This window comes from Pristiophorus japonicus, chromosome 1 (assembly GCF_044704955.1).
Source record: "Pristiophorus japonicus isolate sPriJap1 chromosome 1, sPriJap1.hap1, whole genome shotgun sequence".
Classification (NCBI taxonomy): Eukaryota; Metazoa; Chordata; class Chondrichthyes; family Pristiophoridae; genus Pristiophorus; species Pristiophorus japonicus.
Window position 1 is genome coordinate 64,989,909 of NC_091977.1, and position 19,315 is coordinate 65,009,223.

The 19,315-nt window shown below is 45.2% G+C and overlaps 1 protein-coding gene across 1 annotated transcript in view; it reads right to left on the reverse strand.

Moving 5' to 3' along the window:
- The window catches only part of LOC139265788 (FERM and PDZ domain-containing protein 1), a 187,108-nt gene that overhangs the window by 157,712 nt on the left and 10,081 nt on the right, over nt 1-19,315 (reverse strand). Inside the window, exon 2 of the mRNA XM_070883650.1 lies at nt 3,872-4,023. Within this exon, the coding sequence (XP_070739751.1) occupies nt 3,872-4,023 (152 nt within the window). The remainder of the gene's footprint in view (nt 1-3,871; nt 4,024-19,315) is intronic.

A 19,315-nucleotide genomic window follows, 5' to 3' on the forward strand; every position in this document is an offset into this window, starting at 1 on the left:
CTTTTCCTCAGGCAGCCGAAGACTGCACTGGTGCACTGGAGGCGGTGTTGAATCTCGTCGTCGATGCCTGCTCTTGTCGATAGGAAGCTCCCAAGATAAGGAAAGTGGCCCACGTTGTCCAGGGCCACGCCGTGGATTATGATGACTCTGGGGCAGTGCTGTGCGGCGAGGACAGACTGGTGGAGGACCTTTGTCTTACTGATGTTTAGCGTAAGGCCCATGCTTTCGTACGCCTCAGCAAATACGTCGACTATGTCCTGGAGTTCAGCCTCTGTGTGTGCACAGACACAGGTGTCGTCCGCGTACTGTAGCTCGATGACAGAGGTTGAGGTGGTATTGGACCTGGCCTGGAGACGGCGAAGGTTGAACAGGTTCCCACTGGTTCTGTAGTTTAATTCCACACCAACAGGGAGCTTGTCGACTGTGAGGTGGGGCATGGCAGCGAGAAAGATTGAGAACGGGGTTGGGGCGATGACGCAGCTCTACTTGACCCCGATCCGGATGTGGATTGGGTCTGTGATGGATCCGTTGGTAAGGATCACAGCCTGCATGTTGTCGTGCAGGCAGAGGATGGTGACGTACTTTTGGGGGCATCCGAAATGGAGGAGGATGTTGGGAGCATCCAAAACGAAGTTCTGATGCAACAGCATTGTGGATCACGATCAATAATTTACTACAGCAGTTCAAGGAGAAGGCCCACCATCATCTTTGCAGGGTATCTCGAGGCAGGCAATGAATATGGCCTTGTCAGCATTGCCCATATCCAGAGAACAAATTTTAAAATCAGTGCCATGAAGAGGAAGAAAGTGGGCAACCACTTATAACTTGAACAAGAAAAAATGGGAGTGAAGGAAGGACATTAGCTTGGATGATGTGGAATCGGTATGGGTGGAGCTACGGAATACCAAAGGGCAGAAAACGCTAGTGGGAGTTGTGTACAGACCACCAAACAGTAGTAATGAGGTTGGGGACAGAATCAAACAAGAAATTAGGGATGCGTGCAATAAAGGTACAGCAGTTATCATGGGCAACTTTAATCTACATACTGATTGGGCTAACCAAACTGGTAGCAATGCGGTGGAGGAGGATTTCCTGGAGTGTATTAGGGATGGTTTTCGAGAACAATATGTCGAGGAGCCAACTAGAGGGCTGACCATCCTTGACTGGGTGATATGTAATGAGAAAGGTCTAATTAGCAATCTTGTTGTGCGAGGCCCCTTGAAGAAGAGTGACCATAATATGGTAGAATACTTTATTAGGCTGGAGAGTGACACAGTTAATTCAAAGACTAGGGTCCTGAACTTAAGGAAAAGTAACTTCGATGGTATGAGACGTGAATTGGCTAGAATAGACTGGCGAATGATACTTAAAGGGTTGACGGTGGATAGGCAATGGCAAACTTTTAAAGATCAAATGGATGAACTTCAACAATTATACATCCCTGTCTGGAGTAAAAATAAAACGGGAAAGGTGGCTCAACCGTGGCTAACAAGGAAAATTAAGGATAGTATTAAATCCAAGGAAGAGGCATATAAATTGGCCAGAAAAAGCAGCAAACCTGAGCACTGGGAGAAATTTAGAATTCAGCAGAGGAGGACTAAGGGTTTAATTAGGAGGGGGGAAATAGCGTATGAGAGGAAGATTGCAGGGAACATAAAAACCGACTGCTAAAGCTTCTATAGATATGTGAAGAGAAAAAGATTAATGAAGACAAACGTAGGTCCCTTGCAGTCAGATTCAGGTGAATTTATAATGGGGAACAAAGAAATGGTGGACCAGTTAAACAAATACTTTGATTCTGTCTTCACGAAGGAAGACACAAATAACCTTCCGGAAATACGAAGGGACCGAGTGTCCAATGAGAGGGAGAAACTGAAGGAAATCCTTAATAGGCGGGAAATTGTGTTCGGGAAATTAATGGGATTGAAGGTCGATAAATCCCCGGGGCCTGATAGTCTGCATCCCAGAGTACTTAAGGAAGTGGCCCTAGAAATAGTGGATGAATAGAAATAGAAATAGAAATAATGATCATTTTCCAACAGTCTTATCGACTCTGGATCGGTTCCTATGACTGGAGGGTAGCTAATGTAACACCACTTTTTAAGAAGGGAGGGAGAGAGAAAACGGGTAATTATAGACCGGTTAGCCTGACGTCAGTAGTGGGGAAAATGTTGGAATCAATTATTAAAGATGAAATAGCAGCATATTTGGAAAGCAATGACGGGATCGGTCCAAGTCAGCATGGATTTATGAAAGGCAAATTCTGCTTGACAAATCTAGAATTTTTTGAGGTTGTAACTAGTAGAGTGGACAAGGGAGAACCAGTGGATGTGGTGTATTTGGACTTTCAAAAGGCTTTTGACAAGGTCCCACACAAGAGATTGGTGTGCAAAATCAAAGCACATGGTATTGGGGGTAATATACTGACGTGGATAGAGAACTGGTTGGCAGACAGGAAGCAGAGAGTCGGGATAAACGGGTCCTTTTCAGAATGGCAGGCAGTGACTAGTGGGGTGCCATAGGGCTCAGTGCTAGGACCCCTGCTATTTACAATATATATTAATGATTTGGATGAAGGGATTGAGTGTAATATCTCTAAGTTTGCAGATGACACTCAGCTGGGTGGCGGTGTGAGCTGTGAGGAGGCTAAAAGGCTGCAGGGTGACTTGGACAGGTTAGGTGAGTGGGCAAACGCATGGCAGATGCAGCATAATGTGGATAAATGTGAAGTTATCAACTTTTGTGGCGAAAACACGAAGGCAGAATATTATCTGAATGGCGGCAGATTAGGAAAAGGGGAGATGCAACGAGACCTGGGTGTCATGGTACATCAATCATTGAAAGTTGGCATGCAGCTACAGCAGGCGGTGAAGAAGGCAAATGGTATGTTGGCCTTCATAGCTAGGGGATTTGAGTATAGAAGCAGGGAGTATCTTACTGCAGTTGTACAGGGCCTTAGTGAGGCCTCACCTGGAATATCGTGTTCAGTTTTGGTCTTGCTATTGAGGGAGTGCAGCGAAGGTTCACCAGACTGATTCCCGGGATGGCAGGACTGACATATGAGAAGAGACTGGGCCTGTATTCACTGGAGTTTAGAAGGATGAGAGGGGATCGCATAGAAACATATAAAATTCTGACGGGACTGGACAGGTTAGATGCAGGAAGAATGTTCCCGATGTTGGGGAAGTCCAGAACCAGGGGACATAGTCTAAGGATAAGGGGTAAGCAATTTAGGACTGAGATGAGGAGAAACTTCTTCACTCAGAGAGTTTTTAACCTGTGGAATTCCCTACCGCAGAGAGTTGTTGATGCCAGTTCATTGGATATATTCAAGAGGGAGTTAGATATGGCCCTTATGGGAAAAGGGATCAAGGGGTATGGAGAGAAAACAGGAAAGGGGTACTGAGGTGAATGATCAGCCATGATCTTATTGAATGGTGGTGCAGGCTCGAAGGGCCGAATGGCCTATTCCTGCACCTATTTTCTATGTTTCTGTGTTTCTATGTTTGAAATTGATCATGTGTGGTGGCACAAAATGGGCGATAGTGAATCAGCTGCCCACCTGATTCTCTTTGCAGTTGACTTCAATGGAATAGAAAATTGGTCATGGAGTGAAACGGGCTGCCGATTCGCTATCACCCATTTTACGCTACCACCCAAATGTTAGCAAAATTGGTGAAGTGGAGGTCTATGCAGGTACGGGAGGAATTGTGACATGAGTTCGGAGGTTAATGTTGGAGGTGCTGCAATGGTACAAGTAACACATAAGTCAACAGTTAAAAAGCCCCACCCAGTAACCCTGCCCCTAATCACCTCCCCATCCCTACTCTTCCCTCCCCTCCTCTCCAACGTCTCATCCCCTTATATTTACCTGCAGTGACAGACTTCACACACAGTGGTGTTTCTTCTGATACAATAAATCCATGATCCAGGAGGGGATCTTTGTTAATCTTTACTGTCACCTTTAATGGGGTGCTTAGCTGGTTGGTGTTAGCAGATGCTCCATCAGCGGCGGCTCGATTCCTTCAATCAGAAACAAAACAAGATCTCATTTATCAATCATTTTCAGTATCTTTTAGAATTTAATCCACCTCCCACCTTCTTCCTTCACACGATCTGCAAAGTCCTTAATGGAGGCCTATCTCCTCCATTTTGCCTTACTGATAGGTGGGTCATTGTGAGAGGGAGAGGGAATTCTCGTGCTCCTCCGTATCCGCCCCAGCTCCGATTAAGTTTTAAGGATTCTCCCCATCAAGAGGGCGCCAGCCGGAACCAGAATGGAGAGCTCAACAAGACCTGACGAGAAACATCAAAGGGGCAGAAGCTACTTCGAGGGTCAGTGGAATCGAAGACCCGAAATCACGGAATGCCTGCCCTGTGTTCTGTCTGTATTTTGGGTGCAGAAAAATGTGAGGCCGCAATCAGGATACAACATACTGAAGCTCACCCTTCACAGCGTTCTCCACATTTCCCCCCAAAAAAATGCACTCAGGGTAAACTTTAAACTTAAAAGCATAGGTACATAAAAACATGGGAATAGGATGAGGCCATTCAGCCCTTTGGGCCTGCTCCATCATTCCGTTATATCATAGTTGATCTGTACCACAACTCCATTTACCCACCTTAGCTCCATATCCCTTGATACAATTACCCAGCAAAAGTCTATCAATTACAGTCTTGAAAGTTCCAATCGTCCCAGCATCCACAGTCTTTTGGGGAGAGAGTTCCACGACCCTTTGTGCGACAAAGTGCTTCCTGGTTTCCCTCCAAAATAGCCTAGCTCTAATTTTAAGGTTGCGTCCTCTTGTTACTCTGCATAGTCCCCACCGTGTATAGTAGCCGCATTTGTGACAGTCGGTATAAGGTTCTTTAATAAAAAAGTTTGAATAAAATTCAAAATTATTCCAATTCAATTTGAATTTTTAAAAAGGATGGACGGAGCCTTCATCCTCTGTCTCTCCACTTCCCCGCTTTGTGTACATTGATAGTGCTGTTACTCAATGCCTCTGTACCCAGACTCTACATTCTCATTGAGAAAGATACCCCTTCACTTCCCTCTAACTCTGCCACCGTTCAATGTTTGGTGACGGTTTAGTTATTGATGTAAAATTGTCTTAAATGACAACAGGCTGACTGTGGTAATGATTCAAATGGAAAATTAATCATGGAGGGATTTTAAGGTAATGATGAGCACCTTGAAATCTCACTGTCAGCTCTTCCTCAGCAACTAGAGTCAGAGAAAGACCTGGATCTGCTTAAGAGGTGGTCAGACTGTCATGCTGAAGGAATGTATAAGTGGTGAGGACTGTATAGAAACATAGAAACATAGAAAATAGGTGCAGGAGTAGGCCATTCGGCCCTTCTAGCCTGCACCGCCATTCAATGAGTTCATGGCTGAACATTCAACTTCAGTATCCCATTCCTGCTTTCTCGCCATACCCCTTGATCCCCCTAGTAGTAAGGACCTCATCTAACTCCTTTTTGAATATATTTAGTGAATTGGCCTCAACAACTTTCTGTGGTATCTAACCTATCAAATCCCTTTACCATTTGAAACACCTTGATCAGATCACCCCTCAACCGCATTAAACTTAAGGGAATACAAGCTAGGTTTATCCAACCTGTCCTCAGAATTTAACTCTCTAGCAATGAAATAACAGGATACATTTTACGATTTAGCGTTCCCAACGCAGAACTTCGCGCGGCAGGAACGTACATCAGGAAGTTGGGTGCAAAGGTCAGCGGGCCTGATTGGCAGCCTGCAGGATTTACTGCCCAATGTCTTAGTTCCAGTTCTGATGAAAGGTCATCGAGCTGAAACGTTAACTCTGTTTCTCTCTCCACAGATACTGCCTGACATACTGAGTATTGCCAGCACTTTGTTTTTATTTCAGATTTCAAGCATCCGCAGTATTTTGCTTTTGCCTTAGTCGCAGTGTTTTGTTAATCTGTGTAGCATGGGTGGGTGGTGACCAATGGACAAAATAACTGTTTAAATTGCATGAGTATTTAGCATGCAACCGCCTGGATTGGAGCAAAGAGCCAGAGTGGAGGAGTAGTTGTTTGTGTTGGATTACATTTAATTTGACATCAATTTGTCTGAAGTGCTTTGCTTCCTGGAAGGGAGATTGAGATGGGCTTGTTGTGCAGATAAATAAATTATAAAGGCTTTTAAAGATATAAGCAAAGAGCCACTATTATCGTTGCATTATAGACAAGGGGAAATCAACACTCTCAGCAGCTGAGAGTGCTTTATACTTTTGAAAGGTTTTTTTTATTTACAGGGCATTTTATACAAAAAGCGGCAATGCTTTCGGTGAGGAAAGGCAGTTTTATAAACTCGGCATCGATTTGCTATGCAGCACATAGAGTACATTATTATTATAATATTATAGAAAGCATCCAGTAAGTGAAAGATTATATTGAAAAGTCGTGTGCAATATTCGAAAGATGAATTTGGTGAGACCATCTCTGAGCATGAAATCTGGCCAGCGATGGGGCTGAAACCATTGAAGATGACGGTATCCTCATATCTGATCGTCCTCCTCACATCCCACTTACCCCTCATCCCACAATCTCTTCTGATTTACAAGCTGCACATGGTGTAAGCATGCATGTCTTGCTGTCCCCCCTCCCCTCACCACAACCCTACCCTTGTGCCTTTCTCCTTTCAGATACCCATGAATTGCAACCTGGCCAGGCCGTGGTGGAACAGCAATAAGACACTGATGAAGAAGAAACACTTGCAGTCACCAGCTCAGATACTGACACTGAGTGTAATTTAGAGGCTAGCTTAGAGACGGGATCAGCACACGGTGAGACACAGGGCATGAGTGGTCTGCAGCCAGGGCAGGGGGCAAGTATAGCGGAGGTGCCAGCTCGCCAGAGGGTGAGACCGCACACGAGTTCTGCTGCAGAGGACTCAGATGAGCACTTTGATGTGGAGGGTTACAGAGGAAGGCTGATGGGCATGTACAATGAAATGCAAGGTGCATTGGCAGACCTGCCAAAAAGCCTGCAGACAATGTCAATGTGCATGGAGAAGTCTGACATCATTTTGGCACAGGGCTTTGCACAGAGCTTGCAGCCCATCCTTTCCAGCATGGAAGTGATGGTCAACTGCATTAGCGCACTTGCGGACCCATGATGCAGCGTCTGACGGCCGATGTCTCAGCTTCCATTGCAGCACAAGCAGAAGCCACCCAACATCTAGCTGCTGCAGTAGAAGCTCAGACTGCTGTCATGCAAGTTCAGACGGCTGCCATCATCGTTGTTCAAAGGGGCTTGCAGGGTGTCACAGCAGTCCAGCAATCTGTCCTCAACAGATTACGAGGATGGCTAAGGCGCCTTCCCAGGGAGTGGCAGGGGCTCCATGGAGCACAAATCCGCTGTCCTCTCTCAGGGTGACGGCATTCATCCTTCCATCCCTGCTACTCTGCCAGTGCCCTTGCTAGTCAGCCAGCCAACACAAACTGCTGCCGCCCGAACCAATTTGGGACAGTCCGAAACTGGGCCTTCTCGGCTGCTCGAGGTCATCCTCCAAGGCCATCTGCAGCCTCCCCCTCTGAGAGTCAGCAAACTTCCACCAGCCATGCTACAGCCTCTGGTGTTGCACTGCGTATGAGCAATAGGTCAGGCAAAGGCACACAGAATACAGGCACTAAGGGAATGCACAAGAGTGATTAGGTGACGTTTGTATGCAATATGGCAAGCTTTGATTTATAAATTTGGTTTGGAATGTTTATTTTGTGTTGGCTTTTATTTTTGCTTTGAGGCCAAGCGGACACTGTGATGGTCATTGACAGAAGGAAGGTAAGGTGTGGGACTGTTAGCAAATGGGGAATTGGGGTTGCGTTTACTGGTACCGCTGTCGGATGAATCGTTTACCTACATCCCGGCCAGAAAGGAACTGTCTAGGTTGTTTCCTCCCTTCCTCCATCTCCTCCTCCTCCTGTGTTTTAACTGGTTGCTATATAGCTGGTGTAATGGGCTTTGCCCTCATAATTGTGAGGTTGTGCAGCATGCAGCAGACCACCACAAATCTTGACACCTGCTCTGCCGAGTACTGCAGGGCTCCTCCAGTGCGGCCCAGATAGCGGAAGCCCTTGTCACCCAGAAGCCACCCTCTGATTTGCTGCGGTGGCTCAAATGCAGATGGCACAGCGGACTGCCGCAGGATGAAGGCAGTATGACTGCTGCCAGGATACAGGGCATTGACCTGCATGATTCGCTGCCTATGGTTGTACACCAGCTGGACTTCGAGGGACTGGAATCCCTTTTGGTTGCTGTACATCTCAGAGTTGAGGTGCGGCGCCCACAAAGCGACGTACATCCAGTCAATGGCAACTTACACCGTGGAGAAGCCTGCAATCCTAGCGAAGCCATGTGCTCACACTGCCTGCTGCTCTCTGGCAAGCGAGAATGAAATGTATTCAGCTCTCTTGGACTACACAGCTTCAGTGACCTCACTTACGCAACAGTGGATGGCAAATTGGGAGACGTTGCAAATAACTCCTGCTCCAGCCTTGAAGGAGCCCGACGCATAAAAGTTCATGGCCACTGTGACCTACACAGCCACTAGCAATGCAGTTCTGGCAATATGGTGCCACATAAAAGGTTACTGTTATGTCTGTAATGCACTTATGAATGACTCCACGAGGCAATGTGTTGTACTCAAACTGTAATGACCTTGGTCTTTTATTTGTAACTCCAGAGTGAGGCACAAGTATGGTGGGCAGCCTTTTATACTGGACCCTGCACACCTATGCGGGTGGCCCTCAGGTCTCCCACCACAGTGCCCATTGGTGGACAGCCTCTGCTATAGGGGCAGGAAACCCCAGTCTCCACCAGTGTGGAAGAAAACGATCTATGTAGTATGGTAAAGGGAAGGGTTAAAATCACTTCTTGCTGATATTGTAGAAATAATGGAGCTAGAGAAAACACCCAAACTTCTTTGTCTTAAGAAAACAAAAACTGATTATCTGTTCCTTGCATGAGTCTCCTAAAACTGATTATCGACACAGACAGGGAGAAACTGATTATCGACACAGACAGGGAGAAACTGATTATCGACACAGACAGGGAGAAACTATGCAAGAACAGATAATGTGTGCCTTCCGGGATGACCTTTGTATTCTCGGAGTAATATGATTAATGTTAATGTGTGGAATTTGAAGATAAAACTCCTCTTTTTACTGTATAAATATAGCGCGGGTTTTCCTGTAAAAGTCAGAGTTCTGCCTTAGTGTGGACTAAGCGGGCTCTCCGAGATATCTCGTTAGAAATAAACTTTCTCTCGAAGCACGGCTCTGAAAGTCTCCGCTGAGTTAATTTAAGCTAAAATTTCCTCGACAGATTCTGGCGTAGTCAGGCAGGATCTCTAAAAACGAGATCCAAAAGAACCAAATTTAACTTTGAAAAGAGAAAAGAGGAATTTTAAGGACCTTCGTAGCTGAAAGGGGGAAGGTACCAAGGCCGTCCTAGCTAAAAGGGGGACGAGCCGCCAAGATCCCTTGAAGGGTGAGGCATTTAAGGTAGCTACCACAAAGAAGCTAAAATAACAAGAAAGCAATAAGGAGACCCCGAGCTGAGCGGAAAAGAGAACACCGGTGAGCGCTTTGTAAAATATTACTGTATATTTTGTAGGAGTGTCCTTAATTCTCATTTCAGAAAAATCGCGAGACGTCGCACCCGGAAGAATGGGAAACAGCTCTAGTCGAGCAGGGCGCTCGCGACCAGCTCCTAGAAAAGGAAAAAAAGACGACCCCTTGACCAAAGGAATGAAATTACATTCTAAAACCGAAAAGAGAATCCGTAAGGTAGTAAAGCAACGAGAGAAGGTAGGAGATCCAATTGTGCCGCCCGGCTCGCCGGCGGACACTGTAATTAAAGAAACAGGAGATGACCGATACGCGGTAACGTTTAGTAGCGATTTGTACGGTTGGTCTGATGGGGATTGGTCATATGGAGGAAGTTTTAAACTATCTTTAATTGAGGAATGGAGAAAAACAACCAAGGAAGGAGGGGGAGACCCTACTTGGGACAAGGATTACATGGAAAATTGTTTTAATAAATGGATTGAGGTTGCTAAGAGACATCAGCCTCCGAAAAATAAAAATTCGGAGAATAAATCAGGAGGAAAAGAAAAGGGGGAAAATGAAAAACCTCCCTCTTATAGCCCTCCAAACCTCCCTATCCCCTCAGCACCCACCGTGGGACTTTATCCTCGTATAGAACCCCCAAAGCGAAATAGCTGGCAGGAAATGATAGAAATGGTTATTGCCCATAGAGATCAAGCCTGGAGAGAACTAGCTGTCCTCCCGGCCCCACCACCTAATGGAGGAGCCGATGGAGGAAACCCGGAGGTATTAGGAGCAGGGGCTGAAGCAGCAGAGGGAGGGGAAGTCAATCAGAGATCTGGGATGAGTTCTCGACTAAGGTCGCAAACAACCCCAGCCCAGGCAGAAGCCGACTCTACCCTCCTCCTCCAAAATCCCAGGGTAATGATAGGAACCACAGCGGTTTTAAAACCCTGGTCCCCGGGAGAGGCCAGAGATATGATCTCTGCCGCCCCAAACCCGGTAAAGAAACCTATAGCATTTCACAACTGGCTTGAGCAGACATGTACGATTTACAATCCACTACCGGGGGATATTAAATTATTATTACAAGCAGCCTACGGATCCTCCTGGCAGGGAGTAAAAGATATGTTCGCTATCCCGCCAGGAGAAAGGGGGGATTGGAGAGTTGATGATACCTTGCTGGACAACGGCAATGAATCATTAACTCACTGGCTGCAACATAGGGGAAAAAATGCAATTCTGCAGGGAGCTAAAAAACATGGGGACATTGGGGAAGTCACCCGCTGTCTGCAGCAAGCGGAAGAATCAATGATAGATTTCGCAGGCAGGTGGAAAAATAGCTGGGACGAGCATGCAAGAATACCCTTGGATCAAAACAAACTTTTAGCAGTGCAGACCTTGTTGAATTGTATGTTACCACAGCATGCCAGAACGTACAAGATCAAGGTCTTGGACTGGCAAGGAAAAAACTGGAAGGAAACAATTACAGTACTGGCAAACATGGACAGGGAGGGACTATTTACCTACAAAGATAACAAAGCCAAAACAGCAGGACAATACTATCAGCAGAAAGGAAGAGGACAAGCACAGAATAGAGGAGGGTTTGGGGGAAGGAGGGGAGGAGGAAGAGGACAGTGGTCCCAGCGAGATCGCTCGCAAGATGAGTGTAGAAATTGCGGAAGGAAGGGGCACTGGGCTCGAGATTGTAGATGCCCACCTAAACAGTTTGGAGGGTTACAGGGGAATTTCCCCGAACCTACACCTCCACTGGCCCCTCAATTTTCCTTTTCTAACTCCAACCCGCACCAATCAGCATAGGGATGCCCCGGAGGTGTAGTGGTACAGGCGGCAACCCTCCGCTTATCTACAGACATAGAAGAGAATCCTTTGGCAGTAATAAAAGTGGGAAACACTTATGTAAAGTTTCTGGTGGATACCGGTGCTACTATGTCTTCTGTACCACCCTCTGTGGGATTACCTGTAAGCAACACTACCGTCTTGAGCATGGGGGTGGCCGGTATCCCCCTGAAAGAATTTTTGTCCGAACCTACTAAATTGACAATTGAAGGACAGGAAGTAGATAATGAGACTTTGATAGTCTCTAAAACAGCCCCTCTCCCTTTATTAGGAAGACAGACTTTGTGCAAACTAGGAGCCACAATATATTGCACAAAGGAAGGGGTGTTCATGGAGCTCCCTCCAAATAAAATCCATCAGTTCTTTGATGGGATTAAAAGGGAGGAGGGGGAAGATAACAAAGAAAAGGCTGCCCTCTATTGTTGGCAATTGAGTGGCAACTTCTATTCCCCCCTGATATAGGATATTGTAAAAAAAACTTAAAAGCTAAATTTGACTCTAATGCGGACGAACTGATGTATATCATCTTAACAAGTTTTGAGGCAGTTCAGCTTCACTGCACAGCCTGGTACACTCGACAAAAAGCTGAAACTTACCAGTGCTTAATACAGCCCTTTCTAGATAAAGAAGAGATAATAGAAGCTACACCCCGCATTTATTTTGGACCAGAAGGATTAGGGGTAGCCATGGATTTGACACCCTTACAGCAGCAGCGGTTTAAAGAAGAGAACTCGACACCCCATCTGACATTGGCTGTAAAACCGCCGGCGAAACCCAAAGATATGGGTCCGATGATTGTAGAAATAGAAAAGGAGAAGCAGCATCAAGGCTATAGACCTTGGGCAGTAATAGAATTACAGAATGTCCAGATATAATTTATCACCCGTTCCAGGGGGATTCTCCAGTGGAAAGGTAAAAGTTATGCCTCCACCTTTAAAAAACAGCAACCCCCTGGACAACCGGGCCCTAAGCTGCCAATGGCATTGAATCAAGTGTCTTCTGAACTTTGGGCAAAACATAAGAATCATGTTGGGAAGGTACATTCTGCAGCACCCCACCGGGTACGACTGATAAAGAACGCCGTGTTACCAAGCATTAAGCAGTACAGACTGCCTCCAGAGGCAGAAGATGGGATAAAGCCAGTCATTTCTGCATTGTTGGAACAAGGAGTTCTAGAAAAGACACAGAGCCCGTGTAACACTCCGATACTGCCCATACCAAAGGTTAATAGGCCGAATGAGTGGAGATTTATGCAAGATCTAAGAGCTATTAAAAAGATAGTAGTCCCTATCACCCCTGTGGTACCGGACACCAACATTGTGCTATCTGCCATCCCACCAACAGCAACTGTCTTTACTGTGATAGATCTGTGCTCAGCCTTTTTCTCCATCCCAGTAAATCAAGAGAGTCAGTATCTGTTTGCTTTCACCTACAAGAAACAGCAGTACACATGGACCCAGTTGCCCCAAGGGTACACCGAAAGCCCCGCAGTATATGCAGCAGCAGTAAAAAGAGACCTAGAAGACTGTTTATTATCAGACCAGTCTGTGCTGTTACAATATGCGGACGATTTGCTTGTGGCTTCCAGCCACGGATACAGATGCATGCAAGATTCCCTGAAATTATTACAACACCTATGTGAAAGAGGGCACCGAGTATCATTACAAAAGCTACAATTTTGCCAGACTCAAGTCCAGTACCTGGGTTTCCACATATCTCAAGGGCAGAGGCAGCTAGGACCCGAAAGAATTTAGACTATTCAGAGTATCCCCATACCAAAGACAAAAAAGGATATTTTGTCTTTTTTGGGGATGGTGGGGTACTGCAGACAGTGGATCCCTGATTATCGAGAATGGGATGCGGTCCTAAGATCAGCTGCCCTAAATGATGCCCCACCCAAGGTAGAGTGGACCCCAGAGAGGGAGGAGGCGTTTGAGCAGTTAAAGAAAGCTATCACTAACGCTCCGGCATTGGGACTTCCGAACTATTCTAAACCCTTTCAGATGTATGTGAATGAGAAAGAAGGATTTGCAACGGCAGTATTAACCCAAGAACATGATGGGGGAAATAGACCAGTGGCCTATTATTCGGTTTTGCTGCCTCCAGTAGTGAGGGGAATGCCAGCATGTCTACGCACTGTAGCCGCTACTGCGGTCATGGTGGAGAAGTCAGTACCTATTGTTTTGGACTATCCGTGTACTGTCGTTACAGCTCATGCAGTGCTATTACTATTGAACTCCGCCGCCACCCAGCATTTCACAGCATCTAGAAGAACAGGTTATGAAGTACTGCTGCTATCACACTCTAACTACACCTTTCAACGCGCGCCGATAGTAAACCCCGCCACTTTTGTTCCCACCAGAGAAATAGGGGATCTAGACCAGCACGACTGTCTGTTAACAGTGGAATTAGCCACCTTGCCGAGACCAGATTTGCTCACAGAGCCCATGGACAATCCTGATCTCATTCTCTATACGGATGGGTCATCGTACAGACCATCAGATAATTTGCTTTTGTCAGGCTATGCAATTGTAAACCCTCACGAAACTGTTGAAGCATTTGCCCTGCCTCCCGGAACCTCGGCTCAGGCTGCTGAATTATTTGCCCTCACCAGAGCTTGTATAATAGCAAAAGATCAAACTGCCAATATCTATACTGATTCTAGATATGCATTCGGTGTGGTCCATGATTTTGGACAACTATGGAAAAACAGAGGCTTTATCACCTCTGGTGGAAAGCATATTAAGCACTCTCAATTGCTGCTTAATCTATTAGACGCCATTCAGTTGCCAAATAAGGTAGCCGTTATCAAATGTGCAGCACACACAATCGGTGAGGATGAAGTGTCAGTGGGAAATAGGAGGGCTGATGAAGCAGCCAAACAGGCCGCTTCGGCACAGACAGACTGCCTTCAAGCAGTCTCAGTCTTCCTTCCACAGACACTTGACGTCCAACTACTTAAAACAGCCCAACAACAAGTTACTATGCAAGAAAGAAGGACTTGGGAAAACCAGGGTTGCTTTCTAAAAAATGACATTTGGTATCATCCTGATGGGCGAACTGTTTGCCCTAGATCTCTATTCTTGCCCCTGTCTCGCCTAGCACACGGTCAGGCTCACATGGGCAAAGGTGGGATGATACATGCTATTAATGCACAGTGGTATGCACCAGGAATAACAGTGGTAATTGAAAAAGTTGCTAGAACATGCCAAATTTGTCAACAAAATAACAGAGGTAAAACACCTGCTGAATATGATCATCTACCACAATCTAGTATGCCCTTTGAAAATTTGCAAATTGATTTTGTCCACATGCCTCCAGTATCAGGTTTTAAGTACCTATTAGTCATAGTAGACATGTTCACAAGGTGGGTAGAAGCGTACGCCACTAGGAGAGACGATGCCCGAACAGTAGTAAAGATTCTATTTAAAGATATAGTACCAAGATATGGGATACCTATGGGAATCAACAGTGACAGGGGAACACACTTCACAGGAAAAATAGTGCAAAATCTTGCAGAAGCACTAGGTTTCCAGTGGAAGTTACATATACCATATCAACCTCAGTCTTCAGGAATAGTAGAGAGAGTAAATGGAATAATAAAATCTACCCTTACCAAGGTATGTCAGGAGACAGGATTAAAATGGCCAGACACCCTACCGTTGGTGCTATATACATTAAGAAACCAGAAAAACCGAAACACTGGTTTGACACCGCATGAAGCCTTATTGGGAAGGCCAATGCCTACCGGAGTAAAACCACCACTGGTAGCAGAAAAGGTAGCATTAATTTGGAATGATGAAAAATCACTAAAGTATGCTCAGGCCATGTGTGAAATAGCAAGAAGTCTGCATGACCAGATAAAGCAGACACAGGTGCCCCTGTCGGAAGGAAATATGCACCCATTCAAGCCAGGAGACCAAGTGTTAGTGAAAACATTAAACAAAGAATCTTTTTCTCCTAGGTGGAAAGGACCACATCAGATAATTCTCACGACGAGAACCGCATTGAAATTGGAAAAGCATCCAAACTGGGTGCACGCCACCCGTTGTAAATATTACTTCCCCAACGAATCACAGCCAAAAGAAGAGACATAGAACTAGGACGTGCTACGGTTACCTACCCGAGAAGACGGCCATCTTCTCACCAAAGAACAGTACTGACCCCTCTTTTGTGACTCTTCGCAAGGGTACATTGAACCTAAAATAAGACACCCAGAGTTCAGGCCGAATGTCAGAACTTGCTTGTATGCCAATTTGGGCCTTTATTATTTGGATCACTGTTACCCTCGTGCTTGCGTGCTGTTATTTTAACGAATTAATACAAGAGTGTTATAGAAACAGAGAAAAAAGGGAAGATGAGGCGGGACTCTTGGAAAAGCTGTAAGTGGACATTGGGCATTCTGATCATTTTAGCAGAAGGAAGAGACAGACAGGAAGAAGAAGACGGGATGTGTTGGGGACTTTGTTAGGTGGAGTAGGAGCTGGGATGGGAGCATTGAACTCCATGGATATCGAGACCCTACAAAACAAAATCCAGGTCGTCGGAGGACTAGTGGGGAAAGGCATAAAAATAAGAAATGCCTGGGATGAAGGATTACAGCAATTGCAGGTATCAGGTTATATCACAGACGAAATGACCTGGGGGCAGAATGAAAAGATAGAGAAGGAAATAGAAAACCGAATGAAGGAACAAAAGGAAGTAAATAAGTACACCCATTGCATGTTCAGGGAGATGATCAGACAGTTACTGAGAGCCGAGCTAGAAAGGAAAGTACTATCCTTCTATGCTAACACAAGGGAGAGATTACTGGAAATCAATCAGAAAGATAAACTTCTAAATTTAACCATTAAACCCCAAGAAAAATATACTGGTTGCGATTTAAAAGGATGTAACATCACTATGGAAATAGTAAATAAGACAAAAGGAGAAATATGGTGTCAGTTCCAAGTAATACCCCAGTTGTTCGGACGAAACTTCTGGTACCCAGAATTTAAAGGAGACTGGGTCGATGAAAAGAATCTAACACATCACGACAGGGGATGTGCTAGGTGGCCGTTCGGAATGGTGTGTCCCTATCAGACTGCCATACACGAACCATGCTCTCTACAGCACCCCACTGGAATATGTAGATGGGAACTAAAACCTACCAATGACACCGATATTTCTGAAGTAGGACAGAATGAGGTCTGCCTGACGGGAAATAGACCTGTCTACCTGGACGGAATTCTGTATAAACCCCCCATTAATACATGTGTGAGAGAAGTCTACATCCTGTATGATCCAGAAGAAAGAAGAACTTATACTTTTGGGCAGTGGCAGAATGTAGTAAAATATCTGTCTGTGCACAAAATTGATCCTTTACCCCCTGTAATTAATTTGACCCGATTGCACAATTTGATAAAAAATGACAAACAAATAGAGGAGGCTCTGTCCAAAAGGGGCCGAGACATCCACCAGTTCAAAATAGAAATGAGTTACAAGAAGGGACAACTAGTAAGAATCGCGAATGCAGTCACCTCCCTGACAGTACACCACTGGTGGGATGTGTTTTCCGGATGGTTCCCCCAAAGCTTCAGCAGTACTGAAGCTTGCTATACACCCCATAGTAATCGTAGGTGTGGTTATGCTTATATTACTAATAATCATGTGTGGGATGTGGATAAAAGTAAAAAGGCTGATTAACCAGGTAATGGGCCTAGTATCCCAAGTAGAAGGGAAAAGTATGTTTGTGAAAGGAAGGTTAAGCCGCATAGAAGAAAAATGAGATGAATATGACGAAGAAGAATGCCTCAAGATGCGACCCTACCCCGAAGGATATGAACCCCCTTTTCAATAAAGAAAAAGAAACTATGTTGATCGGTTATAAAGATCAACAAGGAGGGAGTTGTGGAAGAAAACGATCTATGTAGTATGGTAAAGGGAAGGGTTAAAATCACTTCTTGCTGATATTGTAGAAATAATGGAGCTAGAGAAAACACCCAAACTTCTGTCTTAAGAAAACAAAAAACTGATTATCTGTTCCTTGCATGAGTCTCCTAAAACTGATTATCGACACAGACAGGGAGAAACTATGCAAGAACAGATAATGTGTGCCTTCCGGGATGACCTTTGTATTCTCGGAGTAATATGATTAATGTTAATGTGTGGAATTTGAAGATGAAACTCCTCTTTTTACTGTATAAATATAGCGCGGGTTTTCCTGTAAAAGTCAGAGTTCTGCCTTAGTGTGGACTAAGCGGGCTCTCCGAGATATCTCGTTAGAAATAAACTTTCTCTCGAAGCACGGCTCTGAAAGTCTCCGCTGAGTTAATTTAAGCTAAAATTTCCTCGACAACCAGTTACACCCTCTAGTGGTGCCAGCATAGTATATACACAGTGTAAACCTTATTGATAGTACATCAGGTAACAAGTCTCCATCTTATGCAACTATACAGTGACTACACAGAGAGTATAACTATAGTCTGCATATATAACAGTTACCACACAAGATAAAAGCTCATGGGGTTGGGGGTAATATATTAGCATGGATAGAGGATTGGTTAACTAACAGAAAACAGAGCGTCGGGATAAATGGGTAATTTTCCGGTTGGCAAACAGTGACTAGTGGGGTGCTGCAGAGAACGGTGCTGGGTCCTCAACGATTTACAATCTATATTAATGACTTGGATGAAGGGACCGAGTGTAATGTAGCCAAGTTTGCTGATGATACAAAGATGGGTGGGAAAGCAAATTGAGAGGAAGACACAAAATCTCTGCAAAGGGATATAGACAGGCTAAGTGAGTGGGCAAAAAATTGGCAGATGGAGTATAATGTGGGAAAATGTGAGGTTATCCACTTTGGCAGAAATAATAGAAAAGCAAATTATAAATTAAATCGAGAAAAATTGCAAAGTGCTGTAGTACAGAGAGATCTGGGGGTCCTTGTGCATGAAACTCAAAAAGTTAGCAAGTAATCAGGAAGGCAAATGGAATGTTGGCCTTTATTGCAAGGGTGATAGAGTATAAAAGCAGAGAAGTCCTGCTACAACTGTACAGGATATTGGTGAGGCCACACCTAGAGTACTGCATACAGTTTTGGTCTCCGTATTTAAGGAAGGAAATACTTGCATTGGAGGCTGTTCAGAGAAGGTTCACTAGGTTGATTCCGGAGATGAGGGAGTTGACTTATGAGGATAGGTTGAGTAGGTTGGGTCTTATTGAAACTTATAAGATAATGAGGGGGCTCGACAAGGTGGATCCACTCATATGGGAAACTAAAACTAGGGGACATAGTCTTAGAATAAGGGGCCGCCCATTTAAAACTGAGATGAAGAGGAATTTCTTCTCTCAAAGGTTTGTAAATCTATAGAATTCTCTGCCCCAGAATGCTATGGAGGCTGGGTCATTGAATATATTTAAGGCGGAGATAGACAGATTTTTGAGCGATAAGGGAGTAAAGGGTTATGGGGAGCGGGCAGGGAAGTGGAGCTGAGTCCATGATCAGATCAGCCATGATCTTATTGAATGGCGGAGCAGGCTCGAGGGACCATATGGCCTACTCCTGTTCCTATTTCTTATGTTTCTTTTGTTTCTTACGTTTTCTCGCCCTGCTCTGAGGTTGTAGTTGTGCCTGCAGCAGGTGGCAGATTTCAATAAGGATGCCCTTAGTGAAGCGCAGACGTCTCACAGTGTTCCTCGCTGAGGTTCAGGTAAGTGATTTGCTCCCTGAGCACCCTGGGCCGATATGGCCTCCTGCTGAGACCCCTTCTCCCTATCCTCCTCCTCTCTCTGCCAGCAGCTTGTCCTGCTCTGTGTCGTCTCCGTGCATTCTCGCAGTAATGCTGCATCCATGTCTGGAAACAAGTGATTTGTGCAGAAGCCTTGAGGTCAGGACA